The sequence below is a fragment of the Bos mutus genome, chromosome 2 (assembly GCF_027580195.1).
Source record: "Bos mutus isolate GX-2022 chromosome 2, NWIPB_WYAK_1.1, whole genome shotgun sequence".
In the NCBI taxonomy this organism is placed as follows: domain Eukaryota; kingdom Metazoa; phylum Chordata; class Mammalia; order Artiodactyla; family Bovidae; genus Bos; species Bos mutus.
In genome coordinates this window covers 49,861,948-49,879,673 of record NC_091618.1, presented here as the reverse complement: position 1 = coordinate 49,879,673, position 17,726 = coordinate 49,861,948, and the positions used below count along the sequence as shown (strand labels likewise).

Genomic DNA, 17,726 nt, shown 5'->3' with positions numbered 1-17,726 from the left:
ACTGAGTCCTAATCAGGGACTACAGAGAATTCCCTACATTATGTGTTAAAGCACTCTGCCCTATCATTAAACATTCTTTATAAATTCTTAATATAGCAGATGTACTATTAAATCTTTAACTTTCAAAAACTATTCTCACAGCTTTAGAGAAGTCACACAAACAACAATAAAATTTAGGCAAATTTACACAGACAAAAAGTAGATGAGAGGTTACCAAACGCTGGGATGAGGAAGAATGGCAAGTTATTGTTTAATGGGTTTAGCTTTTATTTGCAATGAAAAAGTTCTAGAAATGATAGTGATAATGGCTGCACAACACGTGAATGTACTTAATGCTACTAAATCATACCCTTAAAATTAATAAAATAGCAAACGATGTTATGTACAATGATGATGATATTACATGACAATAATTTATGCTATTATACTATAATATAGTATAGGTTATGGCCTATAAACTTTACTTTCTCCTAACGTTCTTCCTGGGAAGCCCTGATGGCTCAGCAGTAAAGAATCCACCTGCAATGCAGGAGATGCAGGTTCCATCCCTGGTTCAGGAAGATCCCCTGCAGATCACAACCCACTCCAGTATTCTTGCCTGGGAAATCCCATGGACAGAGGAGCCTGGCAGGGCTACAGTCCATGGAGTCACAAAAGAGTGGGACACAACTTAACGACTAAGCAACAACTAATGTTCCGCCTAAAATAATCCTTAAACCTCTTTAAGAAGGGAAAAGATTTACACATATAATCTGCTCAATTCTTAACCTGTCCCGAAAACATCTGGTTATTTATCTGTCTATCCAGGACCAGAAGAACCGAGTTTCACCCATAGACATACCACTCATCAAATCAACATTTTACTCAAACACATGCCCAGATTCCACTAGAAGTACCTCTTTCTGTTTTGGGGGTCTCATCCCATCTGTTTTTACGAGCACTGGAAGTTGCGCCTCCATGGCCTGGTGTTGCGTGGCCTGGTGTATCGCCTCGTCCAGGAGTAGCAGCTCCCGCAGGTGTGTGACTAGGGGTAGGATCCCATATTTTTGAGCCTGGGGTTGCTCCAGGAGTTTCACTTCCCTTTGCACGACCTGGTGTTTCATCCCATCTTAAGGAAGGGGTATGTCCAGGGGTCTTAACAGAGTAAAACATTTTTATTTCAGACATCCACATGAAAGTAACTAGAAAACTTAAAAAAAAATTAAATGTTTTAGTTCATGATTAAGAGAGTAGATGTAGATTATCCTTCTGCTTAAAAGATGCCTACTTTTTAAGCAAACATGTTTATGACTAAAAACAATTTAAAGATTTAATTTAAAGCACTGAAAAAAGCCCTAGCTTAAAAAAACAACATATTTTGGGTAATAATCTTGTTATGCCACTAATGGTTCTGTAACTTTTGGGAAAACATTAAGGTTTCTCTGTTGAGATCTCAAAAACTTTCAGTTCTATAAATCTGGGGCTTTGAAATGTGAGCACCAAATTTCCCACTAAGAATATTTTTGAATTTTTTTTTGATTTTATGTGTTTAATTAATTTAACCATGTTTTGAATCACTTGAGTAATTATAACTTGATACTGCCACATAATTTCAAATCCTTGAAATGAGTTTATATTTACAATCTTTATATTACTCTCAAGATTAATGAAAACAAAAAATTAGAAGCTGACTTAATCAAAAGTTCCATGGTAGTTCAAATAAAGACAAGCAGTGAGCGATATAGGGCATCAGACAGTGTGACAGCAAAATAATCTCCATAATGCAGACAATATCATATCAAAAATGGCAGGTCAAGCAGTAGAAACAAAATTTGTATTTAAATAATTCTATAAGTTTTGTAGTATATTTTTACGTATTTCTTTTAAAGTTGGATGCTCCACCCAAGAGTTCTATTTAGCTTTATGTTTGCAAATAAGAATCAGTATTTTTTTCTTTCAAAAGATTCTATATATTAATCAGGGTTAATAAATTCTTAATTAGGTGAGTAAAGCATATATACAGTTGGACCATAAAGAAGGCCGAGCGCCCAAGAATTGATGCTTTCGAATTGTGGTGCTGGAGAAGACTCTTGAGTCCCTTGCACTGCAAGGAGATTAAACCAGTTAATCCAAAAGGAAATCAACCCTGAATATTCATTGGAAGGACTGATGCTGAAGTTCTAATCCTTTGGTAACCTGATGTGAAGAGTTGACTTACTGGAAAAGACTCTGATGCTGGCTCGGAAAGACTGAGGGGAGGGAAGGAGAAGGGGGCAACAGATGATGAGATGGTTAGATGACATTACCACCTCAATGGACATGAATCTGAGCAAACTTCAGGAGATAGTGAAGAACACGGAAGCCTGGGGTGCTGAAGTCCATGGGGTCGCGAAGGCTCAGACTCAACTTAGTGACTGAACAACACTGAACAATAACAAGGCACATAAACTGTTAAAAAATATCTTTTTGCTCAACTGCTCTTCCTGCTCAATCAGGTAGGAAAAAATTCTTCCTACTATCCACTATAATTCCTACAGACATGATTAGAATAGAATTGTGTTAAATGAGAAACATGAAAGAAAATATGGTCTGAATCTCTAGTTTTTATAAAACAGACATCAACTTTTGGGTCTTCTTTTCTGTTGAAGAGATACAAGACAAGTTTCTTTTTCTCAGTTCTAAAAATTTACACCGGATGCCAACCACAGAATTTAACTTAGTAATATTTCTCTGCAGAGTCAAGTCCTCTCATGTATCAGCAAGCAAATGGGAAGTCCTCAAGATCTACCTTAAACTAAATTCGTTGGAAATTACGTGTTAGGTTTAGAACTCAGTTCTGAGTTTGGAAAAACACTGCCATGGTCTGACATGCTTTTCCTCATTTGTAAATAAATCTGCAGTAGCCTATGCTAGAGTGGACAGTGACTTAGACTAGGGTAGAGGGGACAGATACCATGTAAAGTGGCTAGATTCTGAATATATTTAAAAGTTGGGCCAAGAAAATTTATTTTGGATAGGATGTCAGATTAAAGAATAAAAGGAATATACGATGACCCTGAAGGGTTTGGTTTGAGCCAATATACATGGGAGCAGGATGGAAAGAGTGAATATGGAAAATCAATTTTATTTTAGAAATACTGATTTTGAGATGCCAATCAAATACACATCAAGGTAAATGTGTTGGGTCTGAGGAACAGAGAAATAAAGATGGATTTGTAAATTTGGGAGTTGTCTTACAAAGACAATATGTAAAGACAGGAGCAAGATCCTAGAGTTAATTTAGACTGAAAAGAGATCTGAGGATTGAGCATTAGAGTACACTAAATTTATGGAAGCTGAGGATGATACAGCAAACAAGACTAAAAAGTAGTAGCCACTAAGAGGAGTATTGTAAAAAGAGAAAGAAATGGATGGTAGCTGGAAGGGGATGTGAAGATCAAGAGATGATTTCTTGCAGTTTTTTTGTTTTTTTTTTAAAAGATAAAGATCAGGAAAATGTGTTTGTTGATGATAATAACCTAGAGTACAGAGAAAAAAACTGATGCTACATTAGAGTCCTTGGGTAATAAGAGATGGGAAATGGTACATAAACAGACGGGTTAAGCTGTACACAGTCAATTTGTACTAACAGTCCACATTATAAGAGATGGAAAAGCAGAGTAGATGAGAACATATACAGGCATACCAGCAGATTTCACAGTGGGAACATTTATACTTTTATCTTTTTAATTGTTCCTATTTGGGATGGGAGAGAAACAGAAATCAAAGTCACAAACTAAAAAGCAGCAGCTAAGAAGGTACAGCTTCACAGAACATAAGGAAGTCATTTGAAGGGAAGGGGAATACAGCCATTGCTTAATGATCAGTTTGTCTGAGTGATGAAAAAGTTTTGGAATATAAATCATGGTGGTTCTTGTACAACATTTTAAGAGTAATCAATATCATTAAATTGTACACTTAAAAATGGATAAAATGGCAAATTGTATATTTTACTACCAAAAAAAAGTTTCTAGGAAAATAAACTGACAAAGAAAATGTAGTAGTAGTGTGTATATATGACACCTGTAGTCAGACTTAAAATCATCCATCTAGAAAATGAAGAGGACCGCTATGTTATACTCAACCTCCATATAATGTGACGTACTTCCATTATCTGTATTTAATATTTCAAAACGAACATCCCGTTACAAGTTATAAATAGAACTGTTTGCCACAGAAGTCATGTTGAAGCCCTTATCCTTGCTCTAACTGTACTTGGAGACTGAACCTTGAGTGAGGTAATTAGGTTAAATGAGGTCACAAGGTTGAACCCTAACCTGACAGGACTGGTGTCGTTACAGGCAGAGAAGAGACACCAGAGCTCCCTCGCTCTTCCACGTGTGCAAAGGCCACATGAGGACACAGCAAGAAAGCAGACATCTGCAAGTCAGGAGGAGAGCTCTTACTAGGTACTAACCCTGCTGGCACCTTGATCTTCAAGCCCCCAGAACTGTGAGAAAATAAATGCCTCTTGTTTAAGCTACCCAGTCTGAGGTTATCTTGTTAAGGCAACAAAAGCAGACCAACATATTCCATGAGAGAAATAAATTAAAAATAGTAACAATAAAAAATAAAAAGAAATTACCTCTGCTTGATCCCAACTTGATAGCTTTTTTGGAGTGGCACCAGGAGTCTGATCAGCTGTTTGATCCCAACGTCGTTTCCGTTTTGAGGGAGGCTGGGATGCTGCTGCTCCATTGACGACTTTTAATTCTCCAGCCTTAGCTTTTTCTGCTAGCTGTTGCCTAATTTCTCTCTGAAAAATACACAAATAAACAGTGAGCATCTTTAAAACACTTTCAATATATTTTCATGCCATTAGTACAGTTATTTCTACCTAACACCATTTTATTCTTCACTCATTCTCCTTTCTATGCTACTGGTATTTCCATTCCTTATTTTACCTCTCTTTCCTGTATTTTCAAGCTTTATACACTGTCTTTTTATATAATAGATGAGCAAATATGGAACGTATTACATAGAGAGCACTGCTTTAAATATAGTTAATGAAGTAAAATCTTCAGTCAATGGTAGCAAACCAAAATGCTTCCACTGAAAAACACTTCAAGTAAAACTTATAAAAATAGCAATTAAGACTATTAAGTTGGGAGAGTGATAAATTTTCAAAATTTTATTGTAATTTTAACTATGAAGTATTATATATAGTATAGTCACAACAAAGATACATTTAATTTACCCTGTGATTTTAAAGTGGAGTTCTATAACTCCATTAGATATATGGAGTTCTACAACCCCAAAATCTATTATATATTCATAATAAAATTACAAAGACTAAGTATTAAAACAGAGCAATCTCTGCAGGCCAGCAGGAACTCATCAGAATATTCAAACTGAATTTCCACACATATTCAAACTGAATTTTGTGGAATAAGAGGCTTTTCAAAAAAATGATTTCACTATTTGACTTTTCCCTTACACAGTGACTTCAGGGACATACCATTAATAGCCCCCACAGATATGTCCTCTATAAAATATATATGTGTACACATATATTGGAGAAGGAAAGGGCAACCCACTCCAGTGTTCTTGCCTAAGTATCCCAGGGACGGGGAAGCCTGGTGGGCTGCCGTCTATGGGGTCGCACAGAGTCGGACACGACTGAAGCGACTTAGCCGCAGCAGCAGAATTCTGCATAAGGTTCTTTCTCAACTTAATTTTTATTAACAGTAACAGTAATAAAGTAAGCAATATTTGTGCAGCAAATAAAAAAGGAAATATAAAAGTCTGTCAATCTCAACTTCTTTTACATTCTTCCAACACCATGAAAATAAAAAGCAGGTTTACAGACCTCTTCTTTAGTTAAATGCTGTTCTCGCATTACATCCATGTAAGTCCTAGCATTCATTTTAGGATCAGGGGTCTTCCCTCCTGCAGAAAAGAACAGCAACAGGACAAGAGTACAATAAATAAAAGATAATTAGGTTCAATTGATTTATCTGCCCTGCTCTAATATTACATTATTCCATAATCTTTAATTTATTTTTTGATGAAAAACTTTAATAATTATACATCTTACTTTTTATTGAGTTTGCTGATCAATTTAACCTGTTTGAACACAAACATATCTACAGCAGTTTAAAACAAAGATTTTAATGCATATAAAAACAAAATGACAGCACAGTTTAGTGTCTTCAGAAGTGATGGGTTCCTGGGTTGCTAATCCGGAATACGTACACTTTCGTGCCTTTGTCTCCATCAGCAGTTCTGACTTCAAGCAGCAGAATAGAAGCCTAGAAAATTATCTCTTTACCATTAGTAACACTTTGGAAAGATATTTATATTCAAAACATTACCTGTTGCAAGCTGTTAAAATCCTGACTACAAGTAACTACGACTAGATAAGTTCTTCATACAATGTTCTACAACAGTTATAGTTTAGAAAATCTGACTTTAAAAAATATACCTCTAATCTTATTCTGATGTCATGTTACTAAAAAGGGCTTCATGGGCTTTCCATGTTTTGTTGACCCAGAAACATATTTTTATCTTCTTAGGAAGTATAAATAACAACTGGAAACATATTACTTAAAATATATTACTTCTACCAGTTATTATGATGCATATAGAAAAAAAGTGGTGTACAAAGAGATGTGTTAGTCTCTTGGTTAAAGTTTCAGTATTTGCTTTTCAAACTTTGAAATATCTTAAAGAAGCCCAAATGAAACAATACAAGATTCACAGAGGCACACGATGTTTTAGAAATGTGATAATTAGCTATACAAGTAGTATAGCATCGTAATTTAGGAAAATATAATAAAATTCTAAGACATTTCCTATGCTGAAGATCATGCCCAATTGATAGTGTCATTCTTTCTGACACTAGCTCTGATAAGACTTCCTTTGGAATACTTTTTCACCATAATCTAGAGAGGATGTGTTGAACTGCACCCTTAAGAATGCAGACAGGACTGGCATATAGCAGTACTGCTGTAGGAAAGAAATTAAGGACAGTTAGTATGGGCCTGTGAATTCTGACATACATGTTTAAATCAATTACAATTATGCAAGTAAAAAAAGAATATCCCTACTAATTCATGCAGGCTGAAAGTCTAATTTATAAACCTGCAGCAGAATCTAATTTTAAAAAACAGGCACCTAATTTTGATTTTGAAACTCACTCACCTGAGGAAAGCATCCATCAGGCTCACTATGCCCCTTGTGCTGACCTGCACACTAAAATCAGCAAAACAGACTCCAACTATTAAAAATATCAAAGTCTTTGTATACATACTTCTGTTTTAACTTTAAGTTTGCTTAGAGCAAAGTAGGTGCATTTATTAAACTATATTTAGAGCAACATGGGGGGAGCTCTAATGTGGAAACAGTTTCTCAAAAGTTAACAATCCTAAAAATCTAGATTTGGGATGAAAACTTTCAATAATTTGAAAGTATCTTGAGCAGAAAAACACATTTGTTCAAAGTAAAGAAAGCGTACCCAAAAACAAAAGTAAAAGAAAAACCTTTAACCCTTTGCGTTTCTATGGCATGGGCTCATTAGTTTCTTGTCCTTCTACCTGGAAAGAAAACTGGCATTATAAAGATGAAGAATATGGCATCTGTGACTTCAACCAAATCTACACAAATCTATAGTAAGGGGGATTTTAAAAAAGAAAAGCAAATTCATAAGCATGCCAAAAAAAATCAAAGGGCTAAAGACAACTTAACACAAATAAATTTCTGAATACTTATAGAAAAGTGGGAAAGAATTACCATCTGCAAAAGGATCAAGACGCTCAGGGGAAATTATCATGGTCCGCCTGTGCTTTTTGTATTCATCTTCCCGATCTGCAATCTTCGGAGGTCTATGCTCAGCAAATGGATCATACTGAAAAGAGGTATGTCTCACTTAATATTCACTTATTAAATAACCAAACAAAATCACAAACAAAAGTCAGAACATTATAAAACATAAAAATGCTTAATAAATGCCTACTAATATTCTGTATCAATACTCACATAAATGCTATTATGAGAAAGTAAGGCATATGAGAAATTTCCATAGTTCAATCCCCTCAATCCCCTTCATGAAATTATCACCTTTATAACCTAACTATTTCTAATTTTCTCAAATCAACTCTCCTCAAAATATTAACTTGACTCATAAAATAAATGAGTTTCCCCGGGAGTTGAGACATTCAGTTTTCTTTATCCAAATAAACTCTGGTTTAATCTTTAAGTTACCTGTTCTGTTGACTGTGGTATATCATTAAGCAATGCCACAGGGGCATGATATCCTGGCTTCTTCTGACCAAGCAAACTTGTAGATGATGAGTAGTCATCGTCATCCTGCAATGGAATGCCCCCCCAAAACCAAGAAATGTCAGAACTTAGAAACTAGAAAGTACATAGAGATTCAATATGAAATCAAAATACAGTATGATAAAACTTGTTAACACTTGGGTTTTCTGTTCAACTCAAAAAACTATTAAAACAATTAAATATAGTTTTCTACACTCTTAAAAAGATTCAATAAGGACTGCTTTCTGTGGAAGTCAAAGTTATATACGGACTAGAAAAATGTGAGCATTTCATTTTTCTCACTTCAGTTCAGTCGCTCAGTCGTGTCCAACTCTTTGCGACCCCATGAATCACAGCACGCCAGGCCTCCCTGTCCATCACCAACTCCCAGAGTTCACTCAGACTCACATCCATCGAGTCGGTGATGCCATCCAGCCATCTCATCCTCTGTCATCCCTTTCTCCTCCTGCCCCCAATCCCTCCCAGCATCAGAGTCTTTTCCAATAAGTCAACTCTTCACATGAGGTGGCCAAAGTACTGGAGTTTCAGCTTTAGCATCATTCCTTCCCAAGAAATCCCAGGGCTGATCTCCTTCAGAATGGACTGGTTGGATCTCCTTGCAGTCCAAGGGACTCTCAGTGGGCATGATTAAATTTGTTTTTCAGATTTGGAAACTACAAACAGCTTCTTTAGAATTCTCCAGTTTCCTGGTCTAACTCTTTTTTAAAAAACATGGTTTAACCACAGAAAAAAGTAATATGTAATTAATTTTAAATGTACTTCCCTAATAGTATTACTGTGTTTAGACAGAATAATGTTATATTATTATTTTACTAATGTAAGAAGTGCCACAACAGGGAGATCTCAAGAAGATCTTAACACGTCATTTATTTTATTTAAAACTGAAAAAACAATTTCCTAGTCAGCTTTTGGAACACAGAGCCATTACTGCCTCTTACCATTAAGGTATGATATGCAAAGAGGCCTGACTGGCTTCTACAAACTTTGCTTTGGCACTTAAAAATTTTTCTTTAAAAAAGGTGCTAACTATAAAATAAAATATGGCTTGAATTTCATAAAAACAGTAAGTTTCACAATCTATATACACAGGTTACTGAATCACACAAAAGTGATAAGCTATTCACCAAATTTGGATGTTTGGGATGGTCTGACAAGATATAAGCTCTGTGGAATATATGAAAATACTTTAAGAGATGTGTTTCAAAATAAGAGGTAATCATCCTTCGGAGTTAACTAAAACAGGCTCGAAAAAGCCCATTAATGTCAGTACCAAGAAACAGTTCATTCATATTAAGATACCAAGGGAGAAAAAAACAGTATCAAGCAAATATCAGAGGTCACAAGCCATTTACAATGAAATCACTTCTTACAGGGCTCCTCCAGATAGAGCTCAGTAGGTAACAATAACTCAGTAGGTTACTTTTACAATGGTTAATGATTTCCAGGTGCTTTGCTAAATAAACTAGTTTTAAAATAAGAGTCAGAACTGAGCACTTCCAGAAGTCTTAGAAGAGAAAGACACCTTCAACAGTTTTAGCCTCCCAAAGAAAAGATTTCTCAATCTCCAAAATGTCTTCTGAGATTAAACCAGATGACTCCAACCAGAAAATTTATATTTCTTGCTCTCCAACAAAAAAATGCTAGGACTTTTTGTATACTATGAAACTTACATCTTCAAGTTCAGTTGCAGCAATTGATGTCACATATCCAGCAAACCTGCTGTCACTTCCACCGTAAATTTCCTGGTCATAATAACCCGTAGAATCAAGGCCCACTCCTTGAGCTTCATCAAGAGCTGCCTTCTTGCCTTGAATTTCTCGGATCTGTGCTTCAATATCTGTAAGAAAATAAACACAGATTTTCTTAGTCTCATTTTCCAAACAGCACTCAACATAATACATTTCTCTACTGGGTATTATCAAAATAACCATAAAAAGTATTGATTTTTAATAAATTTAAAATATCTCCACCTCAACAGAAGGTACTTATGCACACAAAAGAAATCCTATTTTATCAACTACAAGTTACTCTTACATTAAAAACAGCTTGCCAAAGTTTATTAAACTACCATTAAATTTTAACCTTTCCCAACTGAAAGAATCCTGGTGACATTGATTAGGGAGCAAGAACAACACTTAAGATTATTTAAACACTACTAGAAAGGTAAAAACAGTACTGTAGAGAGTGGGTCTCAAACTCAAATGTGCAACAAATCGTCTGTGTGTTCTGATTTTGTTAGGATGCAAAAGACCTAGATCAGACCCAAGTTTCTGCATTCCTAACAAGTTCCGAGGTAAAAACCTAAACATCTTCAATAGTAAAATAACAAAGGATAAAATCTAAATTCTTAAGCATGTAATACAGAGCCCTACAGTTTGGCTGCAACCACCATCACATTAGATTTATGACTTACAGTCTGAGCTTTAAATTAAAAATGTATGCCTTAAAGGCTCTTTACCTACTAATACACTGATCTATGTGTCTCAGTTTCCTACAACAGAGAGTTTCGTTTTAAGGATTAAATGACATAATGAGCATCAAACACTTAAGCATTCAATGAGTCCCCCAAACACTGTGTCTATCCATAGGTCTGACATTCAGAAGATGCACATGTGGTGAATGAAGTATCAACTCTTAACTGCTTTGCTAATTTTTAACTCATCATCTTATAATCTAATTTCATATCTCCATCAATTATCTAAATCATGATAATTTCCCAATCATCCTAGTAACATCCTTCACATCCTAGTAACATGTTCTCTTGTTTCCTGATCCTATCAAGAACCACACACTGCATATAGTCATGTCTCTTCAGTCTCCTTTAAATACAGACTAGACTTCCAACCTTTTTTCAAAGTCTTTCCTGACACCAGGTAACTTTAAATTACAAACTGATGTTTCATTTTAATAATCTTAATAATCTATAGGTGTGTAAAGAAAAAAGCGTTTCCACTGCCAGCGATCTGTGACCTCACAAACAGGCATTTCTTGCTAGCTCATTACCTTCAACTGAACTAGTCCTTTGATACTAGGCACTTTTGAAACACTCATTTATTAGTTTGCAAGCATCAAAAGGAAAAAATTCAAGTGGTACAAATAAATGCCTAACCCCCACCCCCAGCTAAGGGAGAAAACCCTCTCTAAGTCTTCAAGATGTGTGTGGTTTAAAGTAGAAAATGCAATAACATTATCTAGTCCAAGGCACAGCGTGCGGGAGCAAGTCTCAGAAACTCAAAATAAGGCAATAGAGTTAATACTGAAATTAGCAGCCCCAGTTTGTAAACGAATCTCTTATAGTGTATCAGAGCACTACCATCCCCACTTGTTTTTCCTGCATTTCTCCCCTCAAAACTGTTACAGGAGCCCAGGCAGCCAACGGCCTCCATCACAATTAACCACAAACAGAAATATCGTCATCTGAGTGGACTGATTCATTTTACTATTCTCTCTGCTGCTGCTGCTACGTCGCTTCAGTCTTGTCCGACTCTGTGCGACCCCCATAGACGGCAGCCCATCAGGCTCCCCCATCCCTGGGATTCTCCAGGCAAGAACACTGGAGTGGGTTGCCATTTCCTTCTCCAATGCATGCAAGTGAAAAGTGAAAGTGAAGTCGCACAGTCGTGTCCGACTCTTAGCGACCCCATGGACTGCAGCCTACCAGGCTCCTCCATCCATGGGATTTTCCAGGCCAGAGTACTGGAGTGGGGTGCCATTGCCTTCTCCAACTATTCTCTCTACTGTTGTTTATATATTTATGTATATATTTAAGCTTTAACCCATATTAGATCCCCCCTGCCCCCCAGAACACTTTTTCTCCTGATATAATACAAAGAACTCTCTCAGGGATTAGTAAAATTGGCTCAAGGATGAGTGGAGATCTATTCTCATTTTTTCCTTTTTGAACATTCCCATTTCAGAAATGTTTACGGTTTAAAAAAAATAAAAAACCACCACCACTAGGTGCATGTATCATTTTTCAAAGTATTTTTTTTTTAAAGAACCATAAATGCTACTGTCATCAGGACTCAGGCAATAAACACAAATGGGTTAATCGCGCCAGCCAAATAGTCTGCAATCTCCTCTCCACAGCATCAGTATAGTCTACTAACCAACCACTTACATCAAAATCACCTGAGAAATCTGTTACAAGAACAGACTCCTAGGCCTCAAATACACTAAATCAGAACCTCCAGTGTATGAACCCATGCTTCCACATTATCAGGAAACTCATACCTAGCCCAATACCTCTCCATTTGCAGCCCATCCCAGTCTCACCAAAATCACCAATTTTATATTTTCCTCTAGGTGATATACAAATGAAAAACCAGAAAGGGGCACTGTTTCATAAAAACTGCATCACACTATACTTATCATTGTGCAGCATGCTCAGTCCCCAACTTACATCACAGACAGCTTCATTTCCCCTCTAAAGAACTTTTCCATTGTAAGGTTTCACCAACTATTATCCCTTTATTTGGATAATATGTTTATTCACAAACTGTCATCTACTGAATTTTACCTACTGATTTTATGTCTTTACTGATTAGCAACAGTTGTCTTATTGTGGAACAATTATAGCAAAATATTAAGAATTGGTAAAGTTGGGCAATGGGTTACACTGTGTTCAGTACATTTTTTTTTCTAGACTTTCCTGTATTACATTTCATAATAGAAGTCTCTGAAAGTAATTTTTCAAAGTTGTCTCTCCAGCAAAGGTTTATAAAATACCACAGCTTTCAAATTTTACACTCTACATCTCTGGGAAAGACAAAAAAGTTGTCTTTAACTCTTTATTTTCAAAGTTACCTAACACTATATTACAGCTACTGGTACACAAGTACTCCTGTACTTTCTTAAATAGGAACTGACTAAAAATAAGCAAATAGATAATTTCAGACAGCAAATTATTAACACGTAAGACTTCTTCAGTTGTGTTCAGTCACTCAGTCGTGGCCAACTCTTTGCGACCCCATGAACTGCAGCACGCCAGGCCTCCCTGTCCATCACCAACTCCCGGAGTCCACTCAAACAACAAGTATGAAAAAAAGTGAGGTGGAACATACCCAAAAGAAGAATAACCAGAGGTCTAAAATATTAAAAAAAGGATGTGAGGAGGCAAAGAAGGAAATGTTTATGCTAATCTAGCTCTAGTTCAATTATGACCAACGTGAACAAATCCTCTATTACCACCTAATCCCCTTCCAATTTAGAATCTCTATAATTCAAGACATTCAAATGTAAAAATAAAGAAAAATGGATACTGTCTGCTAGAGATTGGACAAAAGATTGGGACCTCCTAATGGTCACGTATGTGACTGCCAAGAGCTAGCACTCTTAATCCACCACAAGGTGTAAGTATTCCAGTCTTCACGTTGTGCATATCAATAGTGTATGTCTTTTTATTACCAAGCTGTACTCCACCGTACCACAGAGTATTTATCCATTCTTTATTTGACTGGCATTCAAGTTGTTTGCAGCTTGCAGAGATACAAAGCTGCTGTAAACATTAGTGTACAGGTTTTTGTGTGAACACAGATTTTAACACCCCCAGAGTAAATAACCTGTGAGTATGATTGCTGAGTCTTAGAGCAAATACATGCTTCATTTTATAAGAAACTTTTGGAGCCCTTTTTGTGGGTTTACTTGATCAAGTTTAAGAACAGAGGAGAAATGAATTATTCTGTATAACAGAAGAATTTTGACCAATACAATACGGGAGAGAAATTAAGGAAACAGTAAAATGAAGAAAAGCTGGGATATATGAAATTATAAAATCTCAGTTTTATGGCATTAAAGGGTATCAGGAGATATAAACATCTAATATGGATTTCTAAATTATCTGCATAAGCACCTCATTTCTGTTCTCTATCTAACCCTACCCCTATCTTCAGTAAAATCTATCAAGGGGGAAGGAGGCTTCTGTGATAGCACTCTTGGTTATTAATGCTGAAAGTTTAAAAACAGATAAAAGTAGAATCAACTACACTCCAATAAAATTTTTTAAGAAAAGAAAAAAGAAGTAGAAATTCCCTATCCTGATGGTAGATTTGGAATCCTAAAGTTAAAATGATGCATGATTCTTCAAATCCCCAGAGCTGGCATATTCTGGAAATGGTTAAAAAACAAACAAACAAACAAAGACCTGGGGGGGGGGCGGGAATCAAAGTACTAGTTAAGTATTAGACTGGTATTTACCAAAGAGCCTGCAAGAGACTCACTAAAGGATGATTCTAGAGGATAATCTGTCAAGAACAGGGTTTTTCTTAAGTTCGTATTTCCGTTTTAAGGTATGTCTATCAGTAGGAGTCAAAAAAAAAAAAAAAAATTGCCAGCAGCAATAAAGCTTATTAGAAAATTGTGAGTATACTCATTGCCATTATGGCGCTAGTGGTAAAGAACTTGCCTGCCAATGGACTAGACACAAGGGTTCAATCACTGTTTGATTCCTGGATCAGGAAGACCCCCTGGAGAAGGGCATGGCAACCCACTCCAGTATTCTTGCCTGGAGAATCCCAAGGACAGAGGAGCCTGGAGGGCTCCAGTCTACAGGGTCAAAAAGAGTCCAACGAGATTACAGTGATTTAGCAAAGTTAGAGTGGGAAGGGCACTTGAATTTTCAAGTCCTTTGTTAGACTTCCTTGCCTTGGCTAGTCTAACCAAAACCTGAAGTATTATTTCAGAACTGTACTCTTTCCAAAAGCCATTAATTTTCTTGGAGCTTTCCTTGCTTGCGGGCCTCCTGACACCTTGACTGTCACAGCCGTGGTGCGAGTGTCTAACAGGGAGTTGTGTTTTTATTGCCATTTTCTCCTTTCCCTCCAGACTGTGGGAAACCGTACAGGACAAAGGTACTGCAACCAGTTAATTGCAAGAAAAAATAAAAAGACATGAAGGAGGAACATACAGATTTAAGAGTACAATATACGAAGTTTATTTGGAATTTAATTCAAATGAATTGTAAAAAAATGTTTATAAGGCAATCAGCAAAATCAAACACTGATGGATATTTTATTAATCTTAGGTTTAATAACAGATTTTTTTTTTTTTGGCAGTGCCATGCAGCATACAGGATCTCTGATCCTCAACCAAGGATTGAACCTAGGCCACCACAGTGGAAGAGCTGAATTCTAACCACTAGACCACCAGGGAACTCCCAATAATGGTTTTTTCCCCCTTTCTTAATAATGGTATTTTTTAAACTCCTTATATTTTAGAGATACACACTGAAAAATGTATGGATATATATAAAATAGATAGCCAATGGGAATTTGCTACATGACTCAGGAAATTCAGGGCTAGGTAACAACTTAGAGGGTGGGCTGGGGAGGGAGGTGAGAGGGATGTTCACGTGGGAGGGGACATGGGTAAACCTATGGCTGACTCTTGATGTTTGGTAGAAACCAATGAAATAAGTCGTAAGTCATAAGTTGCTCAGTCGTGTCTGACTCTTTGTGACCCCTCAGGCTGTAGCCTACCAGGCTCCTCCGTCCATGGGATTTTCCAGGCAAGAATACTGGAGTGGGTTGCCATTTCCTTCTCCAGGAGATCTTCCCAACCCAGGGATTGAACTGGGCTCTCCCGCATTGTAGGCAGACGCTTTACCATCTGAGCCACCAGGCAAGTCCAAAAAGAACTTAGGATTTACATATTTTATGTATATTTGCCATAATAAGATTGAGAAAGAGGTCTAATAATCAGAAAATAAATTTATCTATTTATCCAAAAAAATATATGTATAAAATTATCTATCTGGGATTTGCTTTGAAATAACAGGAAAGGTGAAAAAGACTAGTGAAGAGATTAAGAAAAGGTGGCTCTGCCTTTACAACTGTTCAAGCCATATGATTAGATAAGCACAATATGGGGGTTTATTTCACTATTGTATTTTTGTATATGTTTTCAATTTTCAATAAAAAGTTAAAATGTTTTAAAAGCAATTTAAAGTTTCTCCTTTTTTCTCATTCTTGGTTCTCATTTCTTCTAACCCTTTGAAAACACAGCCTCTGGCCCCATGCAACAGAAAATAAAAGCTCTCTCTGAGATGGAATCCTCTGGTGTACATAAACAGAATTTTTTTAAGTTCTCTGATGTACTATCTTATGGCAGAAGTGAAGAGGAACTAAAAAGCCTCTTGATGAGAGTGAAAGAGGAGACTGAAGAGTTGGCTTAAAGCTCAACATTCAGAAAACGAAGATCATGGCATCTGGTCCCATCACTGGAAACAGTATCAAACTTTATTTTTTTGGGCTCCAAAATCACTGCAGATGGTGACTGCAGCCATGAAATTAAAAGACGCTTACTCCTTGGAAGAAAAGTTAGGACCAACCTAGATAGCATATTCAAAAGCAGAGACATTACTTTGCCAACAAAGGTCCGTCTAGTCAAGGCTATGGTTTTTCCAGTGGTCATATATGGATGTGAGAGTTGGACTGTGAAGAAGGCTGAGCACCGAAGAATTGATGCTTTTGAACTGTGGTGTTGGAGAAGACTCTTGAGAATCCCTTGGACTGCAAGGAGATCCAACCAGTCCATTCTAAAGGAGATCAGCCCTGAGTGTTCTTTGGAAGGACTGATGCTAAAGCTGAAACTCCAGTACTTTGGCCACCTCATGCGAAGAGTTGACTCATTAGAAAAGACTCTGATGCTGGGAGGGATTGGGGGCAGGAGAAGAAGGGGACAACAGAGGATGAGATGGCTGGATGGCATCACCGACTCGATGGACGTGAGTTTGAGTGAACTCTGGGAGATGGTGATGGACAGGGAGGCCTGGCGTGCTGTGATTCATGGGGTCGAAAAGAGTGGGACACGACTGAGTGACTGATCTGATCTGATCTGATGTACTATCTTAACCCTTAAAAGTTTCAATTCTTGTCATTTTTTCTTCTTTTCCAGTTTTACTCATCTTGCAAGTGATGGTAACGTGAAATCTTGTAAACGTTAAGATATGTATATTTTAAAAACCAACTATGCTCCAGTGATCTACAGAAATGTCATCATTCAACTGAAACTCTCCTCTTTTTGGAGGAAACTGATCCTAGGATGATTTTCAACTATCAGAGAACAAATCCTTCCCTAGGAGACAAGAGGTTGACTATATTTACAGCGTGAATTCATGAACAAATTTATGAAGAGGCCCATTTGAAATCTCAAGTCATTCAATAACCAGATTTCCATTTTTCATTTACTTAAAAATTGTTTATTACTAATCCAAAAATCGTTATAATTTAAAACTTAAAATTATAGACATTTGCCAGACATAAATACATCAAATGTTTCATCTGGGAATCGAGTTTGATATCAAAATATAAAATACTGCTGGAACTTGCACCGTCTATAAGATGGAAAACATCTAACCTACTGTTTGTATTTTAAACTAAGACCTAAATATCAAACTCTGAAATGAACCATCACTGGTCACATTTGATACA

The 17,726-nt window shown here is 36.6% G+C and overlaps 1 protein-coding gene across 5 annotated transcripts in view; it reads right to left on the bottom strand.

Annotated features, from left to right (window-relative positions):
* Positions 1-17,726, bottom strand: part of SF3B1 (splicing factor 3b subunit 1) — a 58,888-nt gene that overhangs the window by 14,244 nt on the left and 26,918 nt on the right. For 2 of the 5 annotated variants that reach the window (XR_011467816.1, XM_005894585.3), the window contains exons 3-8: positions 9,969-10,135; positions 8,221-8,325; positions 7,750-7,864; positions 5,828-5,907; positions 4,604-4,774; positions 897-1,134 (exon numbers count right to left, since the gene is read on the bottom strand). Coding sequence is in view for 4 of the 5 variants with exons in the window: in XM_005894585.3 (XP_005894647.1) it covers positions 897-1,134; positions 4,604-4,774; positions 5,828-5,907; positions 7,750-7,864; positions 8,221-8,325; positions 9,969-10,135 (876 nt within the window). In the remaining variant the exon portion in view is untranslated. Of the gene's footprint in view, positions 1-896; positions 1,135-4,603; positions 4,775-5,827; positions 5,908-6,213; positions 7,704-7,749; positions 7,865-8,220; positions 8,326-9,968; positions 10,136-17,726 lie in introns of those variants that run through there. The other 3 variants (XM_070388768.1, XM_005894586.3, XM_070388767.1) reach the window with 3 other exon arrangements.